This window comes from Taurulus bubalis, assembly GCF_910589615.1.
Source record: "Taurulus bubalis genome assembly, chromosome: 19".
Taxonomy (NCBI): domain Eukaryota; kingdom Metazoa; phylum Chordata; class Actinopteri; order Perciformes; family Cottidae; genus Taurulus; species Taurulus bubalis.
The window spans coordinates 18757055-18781689 of record NC_136607.1 but is presented as its reverse complement, the minus strand read 5'-3'; the positions used below and the strand labels follow the sequence as shown (position 1 = coordinate 18781689).

Here is a 24635-nt window from a genome sequence, read left to right as displayed (position 1 = left end):
ACGTCGGACGGCTGGCGGAGCCACCGCGACGTGTGCTGCGAGTACGTGAAGGACTCGTACCCCACCGCCTACAGCGACACCTTCTCCTTCAGCGCCGCGCTGCCGGAGCAGCTGGGGCCTCACGAGCGCGTGGAGTTCGCCGTCTGCTACGAGGTCTGTGGGCGGGAGCACTGGGACAGCAACCAGGGGGGCAACTACCGCATCGTCTGGTCCTCCAGCAGGGGGCGCCGGCCGGCCGCCTGCAGCCGCGCAGACGCCTTTGACTTTGGGATTCATTTCGACCGCTACGGAAGCCCCACCTGCTCACACGGCATCTTCCCCGACTGGCCGAGTTACGCGGGACACGAGAACACGGGACCGTACTACTGAGGACACGGGACCGTAGTACTGAGGACACGGGACCGTAGTACTGAGGACACGGGACCGTAGTACTGAGGACACGTGACCGTAATACTGAGGACACATACTGAGGACGCGTGACCGTAGTACTGAGGACGCGTGACCGTAGTACTGAGGACGCGTGACTGTAGTACTGAGGACACATACTGAGGACGCGTGACCGTAGTACTGAGGACACATACTGAGGACACGTGACCGTAGTACTGAGGACGTGTGACCGTAGTACTGAGGACGCGTGACCGTAGTACTGAGGACGCGTGACTGTAGTACTGAGGACGTGTGACCGTAGTACTGAGGACACATACTGAGGACGCGTGACCGTAGTACTGACAGGAAGCACAGTCGCTCAGGTGTTGGATCAGGGTCGTTACCCTCATAGGGTCATCTTCTGTGGAGAGGGTGAACTGGTTTCCATGAGTTTACCTGGGTTAACTGGTTTCCATGAGTTTACCTGGGTTAACTGGTTTCCATGAGTTTACCTGGGTTAACTGGTTTCCATGAGTTTACCTGGGTTAACTGGTTTCCATGAGTCCCTGTCTGACCCCGTCCTCTCCAGGTGAACATCAGTCCGTTTCTACATCTCCGTGTCCTAAAGGTCTTGAACTCACCTGCTCACCTGAAGGCGGCGTCGTTGTCATCATTAAAACATAAACGTGTCGTTGTGAGCTGGTTTTAATGAGGTCGTCACGTTGTTATTGATCTGAACCTTTTGCACCTTTTTATTTGTGATGTCTGTTTGTTATTAAAATCATTTCCGAATGTCTGATTGATCTCATGTTTTAGCCAATAAATTAGTCAATAAAGTCAAACATTTTTACTTCTTGTTGTACATTATTTAATGTTTATTGTTATTTAATGTTGTAACAAGGTAAAAGAAACCTTTAGTATTATTTAATTAAGTTCACAATATACAAACAACAAAGAAACTCCTGTGTGTCTCATATAGAACTGGACTCTGCTGCTGTTCCTGGACTCTGCTGCTGGTCCAGAGAGAGACGGAACTTAGAGAGAACCGAGAGAGAGAGAACGTAGAGAGAGAGAACTTAGAGAGACGGAACCGAGAGAAAGAACTGAGAGAGAGAACTTGGAGCGAGTACCTAGAGAGAACCGAGAGAGAGAACAGAGTGAATCAAGAGAGAGAACTTGGAGATAGAGAACCGTGATGAGAGAACTTTGAGAGAGAACCGAGAGAGCGGATGGGACGGTTCTGGAATAAACGTGGGACAGACTGAGGTGTTTCACCTGTAAACTAGATTCAAAAGATGAAGATGAATCTTCAGTTCACTGTAATACATGTGGTTCTTCTGGATCATGTGGTTCTGGATCAAAGCCCAAACCTGTTCTGCACATGAATAAACTTTATTGTTCGTGTTCATTGCTCATAGTGTCCTGCAGGTGGAGACAAAGTCTTTTGTCTCTCAGGTAAATAGATTGTAGCTCATGTTATGATCACTTTATTTATTAAAAGATGAAGTGTGTGTGTATATATATATATATATATATATATATATATATATATATATATATATATACACACACACATACATAAACTCTGTAAATAGATTCTGTGTAAAGTCTAAACGTGGTTGCGTTTATTTAAAATGTTTGTCACAAAAGTTCATATTAAAACCATAAATGTGTTTATTTTACATTCACTGGATTTCTCTGCTCATTTGTAGCAAGTCAGAGCAATCACTTTCTCCTCTTCCTCCTCCTCCCCACGCAGCAGAGGGGAGGAGGAGGAAGAGGAGGAGGAGGGTCCACAGATCTGACGCAGTGTGCGGGCCGCCTCACTTCCACTCCCCGCTCCCAGGAAGGAGACTAGCGGCTCCCACAAACACGGCGCTATATCCGGGCACAGAGCTCCAGAGGACGGCGCGCGGTGCGATGAGGACGCCCGTGAAGGACGCACTGAACCCGCGGCGCCGCGCCTCGGATTGGGGATTATTCCCGGAGCTGTAACGCGGGCTGTTGTCACTGTGGCGCAGGAAAAGAGGATGCCTCTGCGGCCGCGCACGCTCCTGCCGCCGTCCCGACGCCTCGTTCTGCCCCGACACGACCCGTCTTTTGTCTGCTCTCCGGCGGAGGGTTTGCCGTCGAGGGGCGCGCTGGTTTCTGAAGCTCCGCGTCCACCATGCTGCGCGCTCGGTCTCCATGAAAACTCTCCATGATAACAAGGAGGCGGAGGCGGCGGCGGAGGAGGAGGAGGGGTCCGGCTGCAAGGCCATGGAGGACAAGGAGAACGACCTGAAGACGGCCAGGCTGTGGAGGGACGCCGCCCTGCGCTCCAGGAAGCTGCGGAGCAACCTGCGCCAGCTCACGCTGTGCTCCACCGACAACCAGATCGTCCTGCCGGAGGACATCGCTGAGGTGGAGGCGCTCAACCTGGGCAACAACTCCCTGCAGGAGCTGCCGGACGGGCTGGGGTCCACCCTCAACAACCTGCGCGTGCTCGTGCTCCGCAGGAACCGCTTCTCCGCGGTCCCCCGGGTGGTGCTGGAGCTGGTGCAGCTGGTGGAGCTCGACATGAGCCACAACGGCCTGAGGGGCCTCCCGGACGGGGTGGGCCAGCTGAGGGCCCTAAAGAAGCTGTGCGTCAGCCACAACAAGATCCAGACTCTGCCGGCTCAGATCGGAGCGCTCCAGTCTCTGGAGGAACTCGACCTGAGCTTCAACGACCTGCACGACCTCCCCGGGTCCTTCTCGAACCTCGCCAAGCTGCGGACTCTGGACGCGGATCACAACAAGCTGAACCGGTTCCCCCCCGAGATCCTGGCCCTCGGCGAGCTGGAGGAGCTGGACTGCTCTGGCAACAAGTTCCAGGCGTTGCCGGCGGACGTCATGAAGCTGCGGTCCATCAAGATCCTGTGGCTCAGCAGCCTCCACATGTCCACGCTGCCTGACTCCTTCTGCCTGCTGCGGCAGCTGGAGAGCCTGATGCTGGACGGGAACCAGCTGTCAGAGCTGCCTGCAGCGTTCGGCCACATGCAGAGACTCAAAATGCTCAACCTGTCCTCCAACGAGTTTGAGAACTTCCCTCAGGTGATCCTAAGCATCACCGGGTTGGAGGAGATCTACCTGAGCAGGAACAAACTGACCCACATCCCTGAGGAGGTCGGGCAGCTGGGGCGGCTGGCCAACCTCTGGCTGGACAACAACCAGCTCACGTACCTGCCCGACTCCATCGTGGAGCTGCATAGGCTGGAGGAGCTGGTTCTCCAGGGGAACCAAATCGCCATTCTCCCAGATGACTTTGGGAACCTGTCCAAGGTGAACATCTGGAAGGTGAAGGACAACCCCCTCATCCAGCCTCCGTACGAGGTCTGCATGAAGGGGATCCCGTACATCGCGGCCTACCAGAAGGAGCTGGCTCAGGTGCAGCTGGCCGTGAAGCCGCGCCTCAAGCTGGTCCTGATGGGGACCACCAACGCCGGGAAGACCCGGCTGAGGCAGAGCGTGCAGCGGGGTGTTCAGGGCGCCCCGGGAAGCAAAGGGATCGAAGTCACCAATTGGGTGGCGGACGCCGAGCGCTGCCTCAGCTTCCTGGTGTTCGACTTGTCAGGGAAGCCCAACTACGACCTCATCAACCCCTTCTTCCTCTCGCCGGGGGCGCTCTACGTCCTCGCTGTCAATCTGAAGACGTATTCGCCCCAGGACTTCTACGCCCACGTCGGGTACTTCCTCCACCTGCTCGGGGCCAAAGTGCCCCACGCGGTCGTGTGCTTGGTGGGGACGCACGCCGACCTGTGCGGGGAGGCGGAGCTGTTGGACAAGAGTCTGGACATCCACAGGCAGATCGGCCTGCAGGAGAAACGGGACGTCCATCTCCTGAGGACCCAGGCCCTGCAGGTGGACCAGGGGCTGGAGCAGGGCTACAACCTCCGCTGCTCCAGCCCCCACGTCCTCTTCTACGGCGTCTCCGACAGGAACCTTAGGCGAAGGAAGTCGCAGCTGCAGTACATGCTGAACCACCGGTTACAGATCTTGTCTCCGGTGCTGAGCGTTAGCTGCACGGAGAGCCAGAGGAACATCCAGCGGCTGAGGGACAAGCTCATGTCCGTTGCGGACCACAGGGACATCTTCCCCAACCTCCACCGCGTCCTGCCCAAGTCCTGGCAGGTGCTGGAGGAGCTGCACTTAAAGCCCAGAGACCTGTGGCTGTCGTGGTGGGACTCGGCCCGCCTGGGCCTCCAGGCCGGGCTCACGGAGGACCGGCTGCAGAGCGCCTTGTCCTACCTGCACGAGAGCGGCAAGCTGCTGTACTTTGAGGACAGCCTCACCCTGAAGGAGTACGTGTTTCATAACCTTCCGCGGTTCATCACCATCCTGAACGTGTTCTTCCAGAGGGACGAACGCTCCCTGCTGGCCCGGCTGCTCTCCGAGGGGCAGAGGGGGGACAAGGGCAGGGTGAGTCTGGTGGTGGAGGACGAGACGGGGGAGCACCTGAGGGTGACCCAGCTGCAGCCGCACGTGGAGGGCTTCCTCCAGCACGGCCTCCTGCCCTCCAACGTCATCCGCCTGCTGCTGCGGCCGCTCATTCGGACCCAGCAGGACCTCCAGCTCATCATGGAGCTGCTGGAGAAGATGGGCATCTGCTACTGCGTCAACAAGCCGCGCAGCCGCCCGTTGAACGGCGCCCTGGCGTGGTACAAGTTCCCCAGCTACGTGAGCAGCGAGGAACCCCGGGCGGAGGCCTCGACCGGCGGCGGCTCCTCGCTGCCCCCGTGCCCCTTCTTCTCCATGGAGCAGCTGCACATCCGGTACAGCTTCCCCTTCCTGTTCCCTCCCGGCTTGTTCGCGCGCTTCAGCGTGCAGATCAACAGCCACGTGGTGCAGCGGTCGGACGGCCGACGGCAGATCCTGGCCTACCGGGGCAAAGTCCCCGTGGTGATCAGCCACCGGCCGTCCGGAGGGAAGCTGCAGCCGGAGACGCTGTCCATCGCCAGCCACGCCTCGCTGCCCAACATCTGGACCGCCTGGCAGGCCGTCACGCCGCTGGTGGAGCAGCTGGACTTGCTGCTGCAGGAGTGGCCCGGCCTGCTGTACTCCGCTCACGTGCTCTGCTCCAAGTGCCTGAAGAGGGGCGCGGTCAACCCGCACGGCTTCCCAGGTGAGACCCCGACACCTGTTTATCTGTACAACTTCTGTCCAACAACATATGACAAAGAAAAGGACCACGAGTATTAATTTAAGGAGCTTTAAACAGAGAATTTAAAAATGACTGAAAGGATTCATGGATAATCCAAAAACAACATGAGAAGCGTTGGAATAAGATGATGTGCTTAAAATAATCAAATGTATTTTATGAGATGCATATTAAGACCAGATCTTTTATTCTTAAAAGTCAAAGGACATAAACGTGACAATAAAAAGTAAAATAATTGTATCAGAGGCTAACAGTTTCCCTCTGTTTCCAGTCTTTATGCTAAGCTAACCAGCTGCAGTGTGGTATCCACCCTCAGAGTCCACTAAATGATGAAAGTCGTCTTCTTTTGTCTCCTGATCCTCGTTTTCTTTTCTTTTTTTCTGATCCATTAAACACTCAGCTTTTAAGAGCTTTTATTGTGGCGGGCTGATGTGATTACTCTGATACATAATCAATAATTCGGTCAGTCAGAAGGTTTCTATACAGAGATGAAATCATGCATGATTCTCAAGTTTTACATTTGAATACGTTAAAATAGTTTCTCTGTTGTTGTTTTTTTTTTATAACTTGTCTCCTTCAAAGTAAAAGATCTGCAGCAGTTTTACAAACAACTCAACAAATACTGAATGTACAGGATCCTGATATCGACATGTTCAGACTGAAACCTGAAACTACAGGAAGAACAGGTCGGTCTTCTTCTTCTTCTCTGGTTTTAATCCGACTTTAATCCTATAACTGGATTAAGACGAGCTGAGAGTCTGAGTGAGAGAAGATCCACGAGAGGGAAAGTGCTGCGACAGGCCAGCCTCACATATTCATTTATTTATTCATATATATATATATATATATATATATATATATATATATATATATATATATATATATATATATATATATATAATTTAATTAATGTGTATTGATTCTAGACTGTTAGTTCATGGCTGTACATAATAAACTAACAGCTCAGCGTTTCTTTGTAATCAACATGTTGAAACTCGTCGGTCTGCTGCTTCATGTTGACTCAGCTCAGACAGGAAGTGACATCATCGCCTGAAAGCTGCTGTGTTAGTTTGTGCGTCATGTGACCGTTGGGCCGGCCTGTGATGACATCATCAGGTGTGATGGATCAATAGGCTGCTCCTGCTGTCTCTCCGACTCTCTCACTCTTTGTCTTTTTCTCTCTTTGTTTTTGTCTCTCTGACTCTCACTCGTTGACTCTCTGTCTCTTTGACTCTCTGTCTCTTTGTCTCTCTCAGTCTTTGTCTCTCTGACTCTTTGTCTCTTTGACTCTGTCTCTCTGACTCTCTCACTGTTTGTCTCTTTGTCTCTCTGACTCTTTGTCTCTCTGACTCTTTGTCTCTCTGACTCTTTGTCTCTCTGACTCCTTGTCTCTCTGACTCCTTGTCTCTCTGACTCTTTGTCTCTCTGACTCTCTCACTGTTTGTCTCTCTGACTCTCTCACTCTTTGTCTCTCTGACTCTTTGTCTCTCTGACTCTTTGTCTCTCTGACTCTTTGTCTCTCTGACTCTTTGTCTCTCGGACTCTCTGACTCATTGTCTCTCTGACTCATTGTCTCTCGGACTCTTTGACTCTTTGACTCTCTGACTCCTTGTCTCTCTGACTGAGTTATTTCTGGAGTGTTTCCTGTGGAGCTGAAGTAGGCCACACATTCCTGAGCACCTCTCAGTCGCTGCAGCTGCTGATCACTGAGGATTATTCTGATCTGAGCGTCACCAGATCTGTTTCTCTGAGCTTCATCCCGCCGACTCGTTCTGCTCCATTTCTCCCGTCCTGGTTTTCATCTGAGTCTGAGTCTCTAGAGACGGAGAGCTGTTTCCTGAGTCTGACTACTGCTAGCACGTTAGCGCGTAGGCTAACGGCTTCTTTTGTTTTGAGGAAACTTGAGATTACGTTTTGTTGCTCAATAGAAAAGCAAACAACTATTGATTAGTTTCATATCCTTTTGTTCCAGCTGGTGAAATGGAGGAGTGATGTTCAGCGTTTTCACATCTTTTCAAACAATTAATTTAATATCAAGAGGAAAATGGCCCGAAGAGTCGATGAGAATAATATTCTGACATGAGACCATACATCCCATAATACTGGATCAGATATCACACTCTCTTCCTACTGAGCATGTGCAGACGAGAACTACGAAGCTGTAGTTCAGTGTCCTCTCCTCTGGTTTCTGTCCTGAAGGTCGCTGCTGCGACCCGTAACGTGTCCAATGAATTAATAATCTGATCAATAGTTACATTATTACAACAAATGCTACTGTCATTATTCTAGGATGAAATAATATCAATACACATGGACGGGATATGAGACAACGGCTCATGGAGTATTATGAGGTCATCAGGAGTGTCTTGATTTTAGTCTGGGACGTTTTCTGAGTTTCATGTCTGTAGCCCAGTGCATCATGGGAGCAGCAGTGCATCCTGGGAGCAGCTTTCTCTGGTGTCTTCTGTCTGCAGCCCAGTGCATGATGGGAGCAGCAGTGCATCATGGGAGCAGCAGCTCAGTGGTGCTGAGGTGGATTAGACCGTAAGCTGATTCTAGCTCGTATGATCTTTTGTTCTGGATCCTGTGACCCGGTTATCAGCTGACTGGCCGTGTGATGAAGAGGAGGAGCGGGCCTTCCTCTTCTCAGCGGCACCAGCAGCTCATGAACTCATTTCTATTTCGGGTCGAAGATTGTAAATATTTAAACGAAATTGACGGCCCGGATGAGCCAATCGGAGAGCAGGAAGAAGCTGCTCGTGTTTTAATAGTTTATGTTGCCAGGAATAAAATCCTTCTCCGACATCTCACAGAAACAACTCGTTCGATTGGGATCGTAAACAAAATGGATCCAGATGTGAGATTGTGAAATTGATGCTGAAGTTTTTCCATAATCCGGTTGAAAGCAGCTGGATGTTGTTTATCTGAGCGGCTTGTTGTGCTCGTTATAAGCTGCTGTTGTTGTTGTTGTTGTTATTATGGGAACGTGGACATTTTAACAGATTCAGATTGATGTATTTATTAATCATCTCAGTTTATATTACTTTATATTTATTAAGTACTTCTGCGTGGATCAGTATGCTGAGGAGTATTTTTTACTTTCTTTTAACTTGATTTGTTGTCACTAGTGAAAGAAAAATGTTTAGTATATAATGTTTTACACATTATTCAGCATCAATTATGTTTTAGTCAAACAAAACCATTTTGAAAAGTGTCCAAAGCGAAGTCTTTCAGCGTCTTGTTTAAAGACACTATTACTTTATAATAATATAAAACGGATAAAAGCAGAAAGTGTTTGTTCTTTGGAGCCTCGAACAACCTGCAGACCGTCTGAGGCTCACAATGGAACAGGAAGTGGTCTCGAACGGACTGAAGAGCTTCCTGGAAACAGGAAGAGTTCCTCCTCCCAGAAGCGTCTCTTTTATCCTTTTATGGTGGCGAGCGGCCGGCAAGCAGGAATGTCAATGATTCTCCTACCTGCTAGAGGGGGGAGGGGGGGGGGGGGGAGGCTTTGACCTAATTCCGCTGGACCCACAGCTGGACGTATGAGCTGCTTCACTAATGAAAAACCCATCTGATCTCCACCAGTGGAAGAAATATTCACATATTTGTAAAGTGATGCATTCAGAATGTTAAAGTTGACGTTGCACCAGCAGACATGATGAACTCACCTGTACCACCAGGTAGATGCATCACTTAGGGTTTTTTTTTAAAAGAGAATTCCACCATGAAGAAAACCAACAGAAGTAAAGGCAGAAATAAATATTTCTCTGACTGAAATATGTTCTGACTGTACTCTGTATTCTGACTGTACTCTGACTGTAGCTCAGTATATCTGGCTTCAGTCCAACAGACCAGTCGGCTCCAGACCGGCAGAGAGAAGTGAACGGATCAATAAGCCGCCTGGTTTGAGTGCTGCTGGAGGTCGGGTTGAGAGCGTGATGGTTGATTTTATTTATTCCATTAGAAACCCAGCTGCTTCTTATCTTGTTGGCTTAGCAGAGAGCAAACACCTTTTGGCTCACCTGCTTTGTTCCTGCGTGGTCAGAGGACGAGGACTCTTTGAACTCTGACCTCAAGGACGAGGACAAATGATCATATTTAAATTAGTCCAACAGGCAGTTTCATCAGCTAGCAGTCTGAAGCTACTCTGCTAAGCTAACTAACGTCAGATTATTATAACTATTACGATTTTTTCCCACAACAGAAAATCAACACAATCAATTCTCACAGCCCCCCTATACTACTACTACTACTACTACTACTACTACTACTACTACTACTACTACTAATGACAACAGTAGTAACATGTGATGGTGACTTTAATACAGAGACCCGGCACCCCCTGCTGGTCATGTACAAAACACATATTTATATATACATATATGTGTGTGTATATATATATATATATATGTATATATATATATATATATGTATGTATGTGTGTGTGTGTGTGTGTGTGTGTGTGTGTGTGCTGCTTGTTGTTGTTTATCTGTCTGATTCCTGTCTGTCTGATTCCTCTCTGTTCCAGGTGAGCTGCTGAGTCAGCCGAGGCCTGAAGGTCTGACTGAGATCATCTGTCCAGAGAACGGGTCTGAGCGGGTCGACGTGGCCCTGGTCTACCCCCCGACCCCCACCGTGGTCAGCCCCTGTCTCAAGTGACCTGAGGGCCCGCCCCTTATATAGCCACGCCCCCTACAGCCCCGCGCCCCACACTGAAAGCAGCTCACCGGATCACTGCCTCACACGTACGTTCATCTTAATATCGGCAGCTTTAGGAATAAGAAGTGTTTATAATATGTATGTTTGTGTCTTCATACATGACTTTGGGTGTTTCCTCCTCCTGCAGGTTGCTCCTCCTCCTCCTGCAGGTTGCTCCTCCTCCTTCTGAAGGTTGCTCCTCGTCCTGAAGGTTGCTCCTCCTCCTGCAGGTTGCGCCTCCTCCTGCAGGTTGCTCCTCCTCCTTCTGAAGGTTGCTCCTCGTCCTGAAGGTTGCTCCTCCTCCTGCAGGTTGCGCCTCCTCCTGCAGGTTGCTCCTCCTCCTCCTGAAGGTTGCTCCTCCTCCTGCAGGTTGCTCCTCCTCCTCCTGCAGGTTGCTCCTCCTCCTCCTGAAGGTTGCTCCTCCTCCTCCTGAAGGTTGCTCCTCCTCCTCCTGAAGGTTGCTCCTCCTCCTCCTGAAGGTTGCTCCTCCTCCTGAAGGTTGCTCCTCGTCCTGAAGGTTGCGCCTCCTCCTGCAGGTTGCTCCTACTCCTGCTGAAGGTTGCTCCTCTGAGGACAATATGGCGTCTCTTCTGAGGACAATATGGCGTCTCTTCTGAGGACAATATGGCGTCTCCTCTGTGGACAATATGGCGTCTCTTCTGAGGACAATGAGGCGTCTCTCCACTCCGTCACGTCTCACGTCTGATTCCTTCTGGACTGAAATGTGTTTAAATGTTCGACCTGAAAGCAGCAAAGCAGGAGGAGCTGGAGCTGTCAGCCGCTTAGTTTATCGTAGCTTAGCTTAGCATAAGGACTTGAAACAGTAAACTGCTAGCCTGGTTCTGTGATGCGATGCAGCTCCGTGCATCATATCTGTGTTTTCATCATTCATATTTACAGGATTCTGTTAATGTGAAATAATTCTGAGGCTGATTTTTATCAAAACAATTCCCTTTTTTGACGTTTAATTGCTAAAATATTTGTGTTATTGAAGCTGCAGCACATTATAATATTCATCCCAAAAGTTTTACTGCAGCAAAAATACAATTTTGTTTTTCATTGTACATATACTTTGTTCCAAGTAAAAGTACTGCAGTCAAAGTTTTACTTTCAGTAAAAGTGTCAGCATCAAGATATACTGAAAGTACTAAAGTAAAAGTACTCATAATGAAGAATAAAATATATGTATATGTTAAGCTGATAAAGTACAATATTTACTCTCAGGTGTAGTGAAGGAGAAGTTCAAGTACCTCCAGTAAAGTACCCCAGAAATGTACAGTACTTGAGTACATGTAATTAGTTACTTTCCACCAATTATCAAAATACTGATAAATAGAAAATACATAAAATCAAAAAAGGGACAAATTAAATAAATCAACACATCTCACCTGCTTTATTTAAATGTATTTTATATATATATGAAATTATATTTATCCTATATAATATAATTATATATTCTAACCAGATGCTAAGTGACACAGCTGCAGCTCCATGGAGGAGAAGAGGAAGAAGAGGAGAAAAGGAGGTGAAGAAGATCAGCATGAGATGACCTTTGACCTCGAGGAGCTTCAGAAGATTTTCAGGTCTTTGTTTGTCTGGATGTTTTTCACTGAACGTGTAAATAATAAATCTATTTTTGTAAACGAGAACAAACAACAATCAACAGGAAGTAACCAAATAAACAACGACTGCTTTAGAACTCGTGTGTTTTATTAAGATGTTCTGTAGGGAACCTTAATGAGAACCTCATGTTCCAGAGATCAGTCTCATAAGAAAACAATATGATTATTATTGTTGTTATTAATTGTGGATCTAAACGTCAGGAAACACTCAACACGTTTGTTTTAATAAAGTTTATTATAAGATCAGATGTTTGAGTCCAAACTTGAGAATATTTTTACTTAATTATGTTATAAAGTTATACAAAATATTAATAATGATATGTACATAATTATGTAGTAGTAGTAATACTCATAGTAGTTTTGTTAGTCTTGTAAGGATATTGTAAGGATCTCTTACAAGTACAAGTCCTGCATTCAATATATATATATATATATATATATATATATATATATATATGTAAAAGTATCAGCATCAAAATATAATTAAAGTACCAAAGTACCAAGTAAAAAGTACTCATGATGCAGAAGTATATATATTATAATTATTATTACATGAATGCGTTGATCATTTAAAGGTGCAGCTCATTTTAAAGTATGTTACATATTGATGGCAGTTTAATCTGTAATTATATATAATGTATTAGTTGAATCTATAAAACAACTAAAGTGGTCAAATAAATGTAAGATATTATAGTATAATATAAGGTAAAATAATCTTTTATTAATCCAACAGCAGAGGGTATAATGTAAACAAGAGACAAAATCAAAATACATATTATAAATAAGCAAATAAGGAATACAAAACTAATAATAAAACTGTAAAGAATCCACAATAACAGAATACCTATTATAACTATATATATTCATAGTTAAGTGCAATATTTAGTAAACCCAAGTAAAGTACAAGTACCTCGAAACAGTACTTAAATACAGTAAAAATGTACTTATTTCATTTCCAGGGTATCATTCGGGTGAGAACAGCTGAGCTGTACAGCCCCCTGCTGTCCGGGCGGACTCACTGCGCCTCCTCCTCCTGACCGCCAGGGGGCGGTGCAGCGGTGTGGAAGGCAGAAGAAGAGGCGCGCCGTCCCCGGCTCTTCCTCTTCCCTCCGCGGCCTCAGAGGTAACACAGCCGTCCCGCTTGCGGAGACGAGAATCTAAGTTCAATCTTCACTGAATATTCACCATCCTTCTTTTTTAACCCGCTGCGCTTAGCTAACAACCGTTAAACATGTCGGCTGATGTTATATTTACGTGTTTAAAGGCGGGAGTATAGTTGTATTGTGATATTTGTGGGTATGCGTTGGCTGTCCGCCATCTTGGATCCTGCACCAAACCACAGCCAAGAAACGCTCATTTCTAGTTTCTTGTGTTTCACAACGCGTCCTGTAGTTTCTGGTCCGTGTGTGGAGGCCGTTGGAGCCGAAACCTCATGTAACGCGAGCTGATATCAACTGGAAGTCTCGAGGAACCTTTTTGTACTGTTATTTAATTATTAAACTGTGTCTCCGATCCTCCAGATATCTGAAGATGGTCCGCTACTCTCTCGACCCGGAGAACCCGACTAAGTGTGAGTCCCACGTGGGGTTAAGCCTCGCTAGCTGCAGCTGTGATGAAGACTTAGGACACCTTTGATTTACCGTGAAACTACACGAATGAACCTGAGCTGCTGGCCGTGTTGACGTGTGTTTTAATGGTTAAGTCTCGGTTTACTGGTTCTAATGGTTCTTCTGGTTTGTTCCCGCAGCATGCAAGTCGAGGGGCTCCAACCTGCGAGTTCACTTCAAGGTAAGAAGTCCTCACCTGGGCGTTTAACTTGTAGTCTAGTTATTTGACTTGTAGTCTAGTTATTTGACTTGTAGTCTAGTTATTTGACTTGTAGTTTAATTCAGCAGCTGTTTATAATTACATGTTCACATGTTGCTTGGTTATCTGCTCAAGTTCTCACCAGGAAGTTAATATTAATTTAAAAATAATTCGTTCATGACGCAGTTAAACTCTTTCTATAACTATGACGTCATATTTGGCATTATTACAGAGGTTTTACAGTGCACAATAATGGAATAAGATACTCCGTCTGGCAGTGGAGACATTTACTCAATATTAAAGAATAGGAATTAAAATGCAGTTTATCTTGAAATGTACTTAAATACTTAATAGCTTTGCTTAAAGCATGTATATACTATACATTTGCATTGATTATTGATCCTCTATAATGGTCAGTTTAAATGAAGTTGGAGAACATTACAACTGAATAATTATATATTTATTCAGCAGAGACTGAACGCGGTGATGATTATTTAGGACACCTTTGAGTCCCCATGAAGATGACATATAAGATCTGAGCGTTCTGAGTCAGTCTGTTCACTTTACTGAGGAGGAGGAAGAGTATTGATCACTAGTTTAGAGGCTCAATAACATGAAGGAAGTGATCGGTTCATGGGAATGTTTACAAACAATATTATGATGAATGATATAAATGTTATGATATAAAGACGGTCTGTGTTTTTATTATGTAAATTAATAAATAATAATGAACCAGCTGTTTCTGTGAAAGTTTAATCAGGTTGTTCCTCCTCTGATTGGTCACCTGCTGTTGGCGCCTCCCCTCACTAACTGTGGCGCTTGTTTTCTCCACCAGAACACCCGTGAGACGGCCCAGGCCATCAAGGGGATGCACATCCGCAAGGCCAACAAGTACCTGCGGGACGTGATCGTGAAGCACCAGTGCGTCCCGTTCCGGCGCTACAACGGAGGCGTGGGCCGCTGCGCTCAGGTACGGTTCCCCCTAGGACTACCGCCCGGGTTCCCCGCAGGAGAGACCCAACGCAACCTGAGGCGCTAACATGCTGTTCGTGTCTCAGGCTGCCGGTTCTCTATTTATATATTTATTTGGCAGAAGAGACTGAACGCGGTGATGATTATTTAGGACACCTTTGATTCCCCATGAAGATGACATATAAGATCTGAGCGTTCTGAGTCGGTCTGTTCACTTTACTGAGGTGGAGGAAGAGTATTGATCACTAGTGTAGAGGCTCAATAACATGAAGGAAGTGATCGGTTCATGGGAATGTTTACAAACAATATTATGATGAATATGAATATGAATATTGATATAAATGTTATGAGATAACGGGTCTCGTTGCGCCAGGTCTCCTGCGGGGGAACCGGCCGTGGTTCCCCCGCAGAACCGCCAAAGAGAACCAGCGACCCCGAAAGTCGCTAACCGTTGTTGTTGTTTACAGGCCAAGCAGTTCGGTTGGACTCAGGGCCGCTGGCCCAAGAAGAGCGCAGAGTTCCTGCTGCACATGCTGAAGAACGCTGAGAGCAACGCAGAGCTCAAGGTACCTGAACGCCTCGCAGGAGTCTGATCGGTTATTGATCAGGAGACGCTCCTATTGGAGGAAACGTCAATCATCTCTTAAAGGGGCGCAGTGTCTGGAATTATGTGGTTTTAAAACTAAAAGGACTTTTAATATGAATCAAACTGAACATTCAGAATTTAAAAAGCAAATAAAACTAAAGAGGTCAGTTTAAATTAAGTTGGAGAACATTATAACTGAAGAGTATTTATATATTTATTCAGCAGCAGAGACTGAACGCGGTGATGATTATTTAGGACACCTTTGATTTCCCATGAAGATGACATAAGATCTGAGCGTTCCGAGTCATAGTTTATTACTGCGTCTTTCTGATCTTGTTGTATTTGAAGCTCTCTGAGCTGGTTGTGGTTCTGCGTGTTCTGCTGGTCCCCCCCCCTGACCCGGGTCTCGTGTGTGTGTGCAGGGTCTGGACGTGGACTCGCTGGTCATTGAGCACATTCAGGTCAACAAGGCCCCGAAGATGCGGCGCCGCACGTACCGAGCTCACGGACGCATCAACCCGTACATGAGCTCGCCGTGTCACATCGAGATGATCCTCACGGAGAAGGAGACCATCGTGCCCAAGCCGGAGGAGGAGGTGGCACAGAAGAAGAAGGTAGGAGCTCGTCTTCATCATCAACCCGGCTGGGTCTGACCCTGTGGTTCTCTGTTCTGACCCTGTGGTTCTGTTCTCTCTCCAGGTTTCCCAGAAGAAGCTGAAGAAGCAGAAACTGATGGCTCGCGAGTAAAATAATAAAAACTACAAGTTATGAACCGGAGAACGTCTGCTGCGTCTTTCTGTGTACTTGTACACGCTTTTTGTACTCGGGGTTCTCATACACAGTATATGAGCGTCTTTGGGCGACTGGTTCCTGTAACCACAAGGTTCAGGGTTCGATCCCTGGTCTCGGTCCTCGATGACACCCTGAATCAGCAGCTGAGGAATTAATGCAGAGAATACTTCTACCTTTCTCTTTAAAGGTAGTACTTGTACACACTTTGGGTTAGTACTTGTACACGCATTGTGTTCTCGGGTATTTATACACTTTATATGTACTTAAAGGTACATGTACACACTATACTTAAGGTTAGTCCTTATAAACACGTGTACTTGTACTCTGGGTTTCTTATGCACGCTTTGTTAAATTCAGTTTATTTTATATAGCCCAACATCACAAATACACGTTTGCCTCGGAGGGCTTTACAATCTGTACACATAACATCTTTTGGGGGAGAAAAACCAAATGACCAGAATGAATAACGGAGTTACAGCACATTCAATGAATGACAAATTATTCATACGAGTAGTAGGCATGGTCCATGATCCAGACAATGTTAGTACAAGTACTAGGACAACATGCAGTTGTCCTAGTCACCTGCAGAGTTCCTGTTGACAGTTGAGGGGTCGTTGTGTCCAGGTGAGAGCGGAGTGACGCCGGCTCCATGTGGGACCTCCTGGCTCCATGTGGGACCTCCTGGCTCCATGTGGGACCTTCTGGCTCCATGTGGGACCTCCTGGCTCCATGTGGGTCCTTCTGGTCCATACACATTCTACATACTTGGGTACATATTTCTACTCTAGTAGTAGCTCACATGTGTACTCTAGCACAGTACAAGTACTTCACATGTGTACTCTAGCACAGTACAAGTACCTCAGATGTGTACTCTAGCACAATACAAGTAATTCACATGTGTATTTTAACAGCTGATGAAGGAAAAACACTCAGAAATGTGTGAAATAGTTTTTGTGTATTTTAATTTTACTCTTTTCGAGAGAAATACAAAAACATAAATAATACAAATTATAAAATTATGAAACACAAATAATGAAATAACTAAAAACTAAAATATTAATATTAAGAAATAAGTAAGTCTGTTTCAACCAGAGAAGAAACTCGAGGTTCATAAATAATTTAAACATAATTAATATTTTAGTCTCTTTAAACTTTGAAACGTTCGTCTAAACACATAAAAAATCAACTGTTTCTGTTGAAGGAAATCTTCATTAATCATTATTAATGTAGTAATTATGAGTCATCAAGAGTCACATGGCCGTCCTGTGGACCAATGGGAGCTCAGCATCTCGTCTCAATACATGTATTAAAGTACCAGGATGTCAGGTCACACGCTGCATGTACCCACAATCCTTTGCAGGGTTATGAGCTTTTTTTTAGTGAGTTTTATTGATGACTGCATGTGTATCAGCAGGTACTTTATGTATTTTGATACATGTATATGTATTGATCAGTGATCAGGGATCAGCGATGACGTCACACCAGCAGCAGGGGGCGCTGTTGTTCCTCCAGAGTCTCACGCGGGAGATTAACAATATTACAACTGTATTTACACATTAATGAATATCAAACTGGGCCTTTAAGAGAACAACACACTTATTTAATTGAATTTAATAAATATTTATTATAAAACATAAATACAGTTTGTTTCAATCTGCCAGGCCTCACATTATTGTTTTATTATGTTATTCTCATTAAATGTTTGTTCCATAACGCTTAGAAAATACTTTCTGAGATTATTAACAGAGAATTGATCAATGACTTTATGATCAACTGATTATCTATATTATATTATGAGTTATTATATTATGAGTAAATATATTATGAGTCATTATTACTAAATAATACGTAATAATATGTCTATGCTGAATATTTACTTTATAATATATATGTGTGTAGTTTGATGCTTCATCATCTTAGCTTATTGTTTAATGACTGCGATGGAAGTATTAAAATACTTAAGTAACTGTACAATACTACTCCCACATGTACTTTCCACGAGTAGCTGTACACTGAAAGTGTATTAGTACACATGCAAATATACTGATGACACGGTGCGTTCATGGTCTCTAAATGATCGTAGTTATTTATAAGTTATATGTTATGTATGTGTTGATGAACACGTCGATTTGATTTAAAATCATTAACTATTTATGATCCATTTTTAACAGATGTAATGTTGAACCTTTAAAATGTGACGTTTACATTTAAAATCTTTACATTTCACAACTTTTAGGCCAGAAAAATAACAAATGAATAAACGCGTTTTGCCTTGAAACATCATTTCTGTCTTTGTGTTTACAGAAAGGATGAATCAACATTTACAGACTCGTGAACATGAGCCCAGATGCTTTGATGCGTTTCACATCTGCAACCAGATTAATGTCAACAAGTAAATTAATATTCTGTTTTCTTCTTCTCTGGACCAATAAAGGAGCAGCTGGAGGCACCGAAGAAAAAACACAAGCAACAAAAATAACAATCAAAATTAAAATGTAAAAAAATTGAATGATAAAAAAAAGAAGAAGAAAAGCTATAAAAGTTTCTGACGACCAGCTGACTTCTCGGTCACATGACCCTCGTCTTGCAGGTCATGTCACAGTCTCCCATGATGCATCACTGCACCTCGATTATTGACTTATTTATGTCACTATTTTTAAAGTGGAAAACTAAATTCCAGATTTACGTATAAAAGTGTGATTTTCAGATCAGATTATTCCATCGAGAAGTAGAGCTGAGATATAGAGCATCCTGCTGGTCAAGAGTGCCTCCTGTTGGTCTAGAGCATCCTGCTGGTCTAGAGCGTCTCCTGCTGGTCTAGAGCGCCTCCTGCTGGTCTAGAGTATCCTGCTGGTCTAGAGCATCCTGCTGGTCTAGAGTGCCTCCTGCTGGTCTAGAGCATCTCCTGCTGGTCTAGAGCGCCTCCTGCTGGTCTAAAGCGCCTCCTGCTGGTCTAGAGCATCCTGCTGGTCTAGAGCGCCTCCTGTTGGTCTAGAGAGCCTCCTGCTGGTCTAGAGCACCTCCTGCTGGTCTAGAGTATCCTGCTGGTCTAGAGCATCCTGCTGGTCTAGAGTGCCTCCTGTTAGTCTAGAGCATCTCCTGCTGGTCTAGAGCGTCTCCTGCTGGTCTAGGGCATCTCCTGCTGGTCTAGAGCACCTCCTGCTGGTCTAGAGCGCCTCCTGCTGGTCTAGAGCATCTCCTGCTGGTCTAGAGCGCCTCTTGCTGGTCTAGAGAGCCTCCTGCTGGTCTACAGCATCCTGCTGGTCTAAAGCGCCTCCTGCTGGTCTAGAGCATCCTGCTGGTCTAGAGCGCCTCCTGTTGGTCTAGAGAGCCTCCTGCTGGTCTAGAGCGCCTCCTGCTGGTCTAGAGCATCTCCTGCTGGACTAGAGCATCTCCTGCTGGTCTAGCGCATCCTGCTGGTCTAGAGTGCCTCCTGCTGGTCTAGAGCATCTCCTGCTGGTCTAGAGCGCCTCCTGCTGGTCTAGAGCATCTCCTGCTGGTCTAGAGCACCTCCTGATGGTCTAGAGCATCTCTTGCTGGTCTAGAGCGCCTCTTGCTGGTCTAGAGCACCTCCTGCTGGTCTAGAGCGCCTCCTGCTGGTCTAGAGCGCCTCCTGTTGGCCTAGACTAGAGCATCTCCTGCTGGTCTAGAGCGCATCCTGCTGGTTTAGAGCATCTCCTGCTGGTCTGGAGCACCTCCTGATGGTCTAGAGCATCTCTTGCTGGTCTAGAGCGCCTCTTGCTGGTCTATAGCACCTCCTGCTGGTCTAGAGCGCCTCCTGCTGGTCTAGAGCGCCTCCTGTTGGCCTAGACTAGAGCATCTCCTGCTGATCTAGAGCGCATCCTGCTGGTTTAGAGCACCTCCTGCTGGTCAAGAGCGCATCCTGCTGGTCTAGAGCGACTCCTGCTGGTCTAGAGCGCCTCCTGTTGGTCTAGAGAGCCTCCTGCTGGTCTAGAGCACCTCCTGCTGGTCTAGAGTATCCTGCTGGTCTAGAGCATCCTGCTGGTCTAGAGTGCCTCCTGTTAGTCTAGAGCATCTCCTGCTGGTCTAGAGCGTCTCCTGCTGGTCTAGGGCATCTCCTGCTGGTCTAGAGCACCTCCTGCTGGTCTAGAGCGCCTCCTGCTGGTCTAGAGCATCTCCTGCTGGTCTAGAGCGCCTCTTGCTGGTCTAGAGAGCCTCCTGCTGGTCTACAGCATCCTGCTGGTCTAAAGCGCCTCCTGCTGGTCTAGAGCATCCTGCTGGTCTAGAGCGCCTCCTGTTGGTCTAGAGAGCCTCCTGCTGGTCTAGAGCGCCTCCTGCTGGTCTAGAGCATCTCCTGCTGGACTAGAGCATCTCCTGCTGGTCTAGCGCATCCTGCTGGTCTAGAGTGCCTCCTGCTGGTCTAGAGCATCTCCTGCTGGTCTAGAGCGCCTCCTGCTGGTCTAGAGCATCTCCTGCTGGTCTAGAGCACCTCCTGATGGTCTAGAGCATCTCTTGCTGGTCTAGAGCGCCTCTTGCTGGTCTAGAGCACCTCCTGCTGGTCTAGAGCGCCTCCTGCTGGTCTAGAGCGCCTCCTGTTGGCCTAGACTAGAGCATCTCCTGCTGGTCTAGAGCGCATCCTGCTGGTTTAGAGCATCTCCTGCTGGTCTGGAGCACCTCCTGATGGTCTAGAGCATCTCTTGCTGGTCTAGAGCGCCTCTTGCTGGTCTATAGCACCTCCTGCTGGTCTAGAGCGCCTCCTGCTGGTCTAGAGCGCCTCCTGTTGGCCTAGACTAGAGCATCTCCTGCTGATCTAGAGCGCATCCTGCTGGTTTAGAGCACCTCCTGCTGGTCAAGAGCGCATCCTGCTGGTCTAGAGCGACTCCTGCTGGTCTAGAGCGCATCCTGTTGGTCTAGAGCATCTCCTGCTGGTCAAGAGCGCATCCTGCTGGTCTAGAGCGACTCCTGCTGGTCTAGAGCGCATCCTGCTGGTCTAGAGCGACTCCTGCTGGTCTAGAGCGCCTCCTGTTGGTCCGGAGCGGAAAGTCACATGTTGCTTCTTCTAACAATTATTACATTTAAAAGAGACTTGATCATATTTCAACATAAATATAAATATATAGTAGAAAATCAACATCAACGCTGATGATGCAGCTTGTTTGTTTGTTTACATGTTGGATATTAATGGAGAATAAGCAATTATGCCAAAAGTCTCCCAATATTTAAATAACTTTAACTTCTAATCATTTACTTTACTTAACACTTTTATTATTGTTAATATTATACACAATTTAAAGATTTATTATAAATCATTTCATCTCGACAGGAAAAACAAAAGACCTGCTGACTTAAATCCACATTCTTCTTTTTCTAAAGTTTACTTTAAAATCAAATATTGTTTCTTCTTTGATCCGAGCCGCAGCCGCGGAGCCAATCAGGAGGGTCTCCAAAAATCCAGCTGGCTACGTCACCGTCCGGTGAGCCAATCGGAGCGGAACGCCTCCCCGGCCCCGCCGCCCGGCCCCGCCCCCTCTCTGAAGTTTGGAGCTCGTGCACAGAACAGATGATCTTGTTTTATTTCCTCACAACTTCTGCCGCTCAGCAGCGCGCTGGTCTGGATCTAGACCCGGACTCGGATCGGTCTGAAGTCCGTTATTTTTATTTTTTCTTTGCAGCTGAAGTGGTTCGGGATCGTTCTGCAGCCGGATCGAGATGGACTTTGACTGCGAGTCCAGAGACGCGCGGGTTCTGGTCTAGTTGCAGTTCGGACTCTGTCAGGTGCGCGGGGGCCCTCGAGACCCAGAGACCTGCTCCCGTGGCCCCGGACCCCGCAGAGACGGGTGATGTTAGCGGTGGGCCCGATGGACGGGTCCCGACAGAGCTTCCTCCTCAGCACCCCTCCTCTGGCGGCGCTGCACAGCATGGCCGAGATGAAGACCCCGCTGTACCCGGCCTACCCGCTGTCCTCCGCCGGCCCCAACTGCTCCACCTCCCCGGCCACCACGTCCCCGAACCCGGGCGGCATGGCCGCGTCCTCCCCGGGAGGGAAGTGCTCGTCGGGCCCGTGCTCCGGGCTCGGATCCCCGCAGCTCTGCTCCTCCTCCGCCACCCCGCACGGAATAAACGACATCCTGAGCCGGCCGTCCGCGGCGCTGCCCGGGGCCGCGGTGGCCGCGTCCAGCGCGTCCTGCTCGGCGGGGATGCTGGCGGCGCTGCCCCGGTTCAGCAGCCTCAGCCCGCCGCCGCCGCCCGGGCTGTACTTCAGCCCCGGGGCCGCAGTGGCCGTGGCTCGGTACCCGAAGCCGCTGGCGGACCTCCCGGGCCGGACGCCCATCTTCTGGCCCGGAGTGATGCAGAGCCCGCACTGGAGGGACGCCCGGTTCTCCTGCTCCCCGCGTAAGGGTCTAGCAATTAAGGGTTTTATTGCGGAGGAAGACACTACCAACATCATATTAATCATATTAATAATGTCCTGTTTAAAATATAATACACTCTAATACCAACTATCATATTAATCACAATTCGTTCCTGTTTAAAATAGAATACACTCTAATATCAACATCATATCAATAATGTCCCCTACAACTCCAGATTGTTAAACATATAATTAACTATTGAAAAAGAATACACTCTAATATCAACTATCATATTAATAATAATCCTTTCCTATAAATGAATGCACATTATTTTAAATACAATACATTCTAAAATAAACGATTATATTAATTATAATTGTGTCCCATAAAACTCCAGATTGTTTTAAAATAGAATAAACTCTAACATCAACTATTATATGTGAGTCAAAATAATAATGATGTCCTATAGGTGAATGCAGATTATTTAAAATAGAATACAGTGTTTAAAATATAATAACTCAAATGTTTATATCATATTAATAATACTCCTGTCCTGTTTGAAATATAATATCTAATATGAACTACTATAATAACCTATCAGACCACGGCTCGCTTCCGTTTACAGTAGAATAACTATATGAACTATCATACTTTTATATTAATATATGAATAACCCGCAGACCACGGCTCCATCCTGCTGGATAAGGACGGGAAGAGGAAGCACACCCGGCCGACCTTCTCCGGGCAGCAGATCTTCGCTCTGGAGAAAACCTTCGAGCAGACCAAGTACCTAGCGGGGCCGGAGCGCGCGAGGCTGGCCTACAGCCTGGCCATGACGGAGAGCCAGGTCAAGGTATAAACATGTTCATATTCATACTAATGTTAGAATATTCATAGTTATCACTGCTCTTCATGATGAATAATAAAATTATATTAATATGAATAACCACTTATATTCATGCTGATAAATAATAATAACTGTTATTCATGCTAAATAATAAAACAAAAATACAAATAATCATATTTCCTCTTCATGCTGAATACAAATATATTAATATTCACTTCTATTCATGCTGAATAACAATAATATAATATGTAAATTATTTAGTTGTCACGCTAATTAATGAAACATCATTTAAGAGGTATTTTTTTTACAAACTTTAATTAATTTGTAATGTTTCTATTTTCTAGCTGCGTTTTTAAACCGTGAAGACTTCACTCATTATATTTATTTATGTATCTTTCATTGAGCTAAAGGTTATTTAATACACGAGGCCTTTATAGCTCAATAGCTGTCCCATAATGCCTCATATTTATTATTTATTGTCTTATTTGCAGAACATTATTTTGCATCTTTTATGTTTAAAATGAAATCTATAAATCAGGTTTTTATTGTCTTTATTATAATTGTTGTTCTTATAATAACATGTGTATATATATATATATATATATATATATATATATATATATATATATATATATATATATATACACCTGCTATTATATATATATATATATATATATATATATATATATATATATATATATATATATATATTCATATTATTATATTTGATATTATGATAATATTTATTCTAAATTGTATTAATAATTAGAACTGTATCTTAAACATACTATTTATTTCATAATCCTTCATACAGTTTTTGTCAGAAACGTGAACGGCCTTTTCTCTGTGCGTGTGCGTGTGTGTGCGCGTGCGCAGGTGTGGTTCCAGAACAGACGCACGAAGTGGAGGAAAAAGCACGCGGCCGAGATGGCGACCGCGAAGAAGAAGCAGGACTCGGACGCGGAGCGGCTGAAGGGGACCTCGGACAACGAGGACGAGGACGAGGACTACAACAAGCCCCTGGACCCGGATGAGGACTACAACAAGCCCCTGGACCCGGACTCCGACGACGAGAAGATCTCCATGCTGCTGCAGAAGCACCAGCAGCCGGGGGCGGGGCTTCTGCCGCCGGGGGCGGGGCTTCTGCTGCACACGTCGGAGAACGACAGCTCCTAATTCCTGCTGCTCCTCTTCCTCCTCCTCTTCTTCTTCTTCCTCCTCTTCCTCCTCCTCCTGCTCCTCTTCCTAACTATTCATCTTCCTCCTGCTCTTCTTCCTCTTCATCTTCCTCTTCTGAGCAGTAGACAAACTCTCTGAGTTGCAGCTTTTCCTGTCAAGACTTCCGGGCGGGACTTCCTGTCGAGACTTCCGGTCGGGAATTCCTGTTGGGACTTCCTGTTGGGACTTCCTGTCGGGACTTCCTGTTGGGACTTCCTGTTGGGACTTCCTG

The 24635-nt window shown here is 46.4% G+C and overlaps 4 protein-coding genes across 4 annotated transcripts in view; all 4 read left to right on the top strand.

The window, feature by feature from the left end:
• The window catches only part of ppp1r3b (protein phosphatase 1, regulatory subunit 3B), a gene marked incomplete at both ends in the record, with an annotated part of 843 nt that extends 474 nt beyond the window's left edge, over positions 1-369 (top strand). Inside the window, one exon of the mRNA XM_079235405.1 lies at positions 1-369. This exon is cut by the window's left edge and continues 474 nt beyond it. Coding sequence (XP_079091531.1) covers positions 1-369 — 369 coding nt within the window.
• A 2184-nt stretch (positions 370-2553) lies between these two features.
• On the top strand, positions 2554-10563 carry mfhas1 (multifunctional ROCO family signaling regulator 1; the record flags this gene model as incomplete). Its single annotated transcript, XM_079234764.1, has 3 exons — positions 2554-5509; positions 10077-10293; positions 10395-10563. The coding sequence occupies 2 exons, from the start codon at positions 2554-2556 to the stop codon at positions 10205-10207; spliced, it is 3087 nt and encodes a 1028-aa protein (XP_079090890.1). The 3' UTR covers positions 10208-10293; positions 10395-10563.
• A 2396-nt stretch (positions 10564-12959) lies between these two features.
• On the top strand, positions 12960-16012 carry rpl17 (ribosomal protein L17). The gene is made up of 7 exons (XM_079235178.1): positions 12960-12991; positions 13389-13438; positions 13616-13656; positions 14510-14644; positions 15114-15212; positions 15655-15846; positions 15932-16012. Exons 2-7 carry the CDS (start codon positions 13399-13401, stop codon positions 15977-15979), a joined length of 555 nt encoding a protein of 184 aa, XP_079091304.1. The 5' UTR covers positions 12960-12991; positions 13389-13398; the 3' UTR covers positions 15980-16012.
• Positions 16013-21825: 5813 nt separating this feature from the next.
• On the top strand, positions 21826-24361 carry nkx6.1 (NK6 homeobox 1; the record flags this gene model as incomplete). Its single annotated transcript, XM_079235239.1, has 3 exons — positions 21826-22378; positions 23019-23191; positions 24062-24361. The coding sequence occupies 3 exons, from the start codon at positions 21826-21828 to the stop codon at positions 24359-24361; spliced, it is 1026 nt and encodes a 341-aa protein (XP_079091365.1).
• Between the last annotated feature and the right edge of the window lie 274 nt (positions 24362-24635).

What these genes read in the sequence shown, in the direction of transcription:
- rpl17 (XM_079235178.1), top strand. Translation starts at nt 13,399, where the DNA reads ATGGTCCGCTACTCTCTCGACCCGGAGAACCCGACTAAGT. An exon ending in GCGTGGGCCGCTGCGCTCAG is followed by an intron (nt 14,645 to 15,113) that starts GTACGGTTCCCC and finishes TGTTGTTTACAG; the next exon opens with GCCAAGCAGTTCGGTTGGAC. An exon ending in AGGTGGCACAGAAGAAGAAG is followed by an intron (nt 15,847 to 15,931) that starts GTAGGAGCTCGT and finishes TTCTCTCTCCAG; the next exon opens with GTTTCCCAGAAGAAGCTGAA.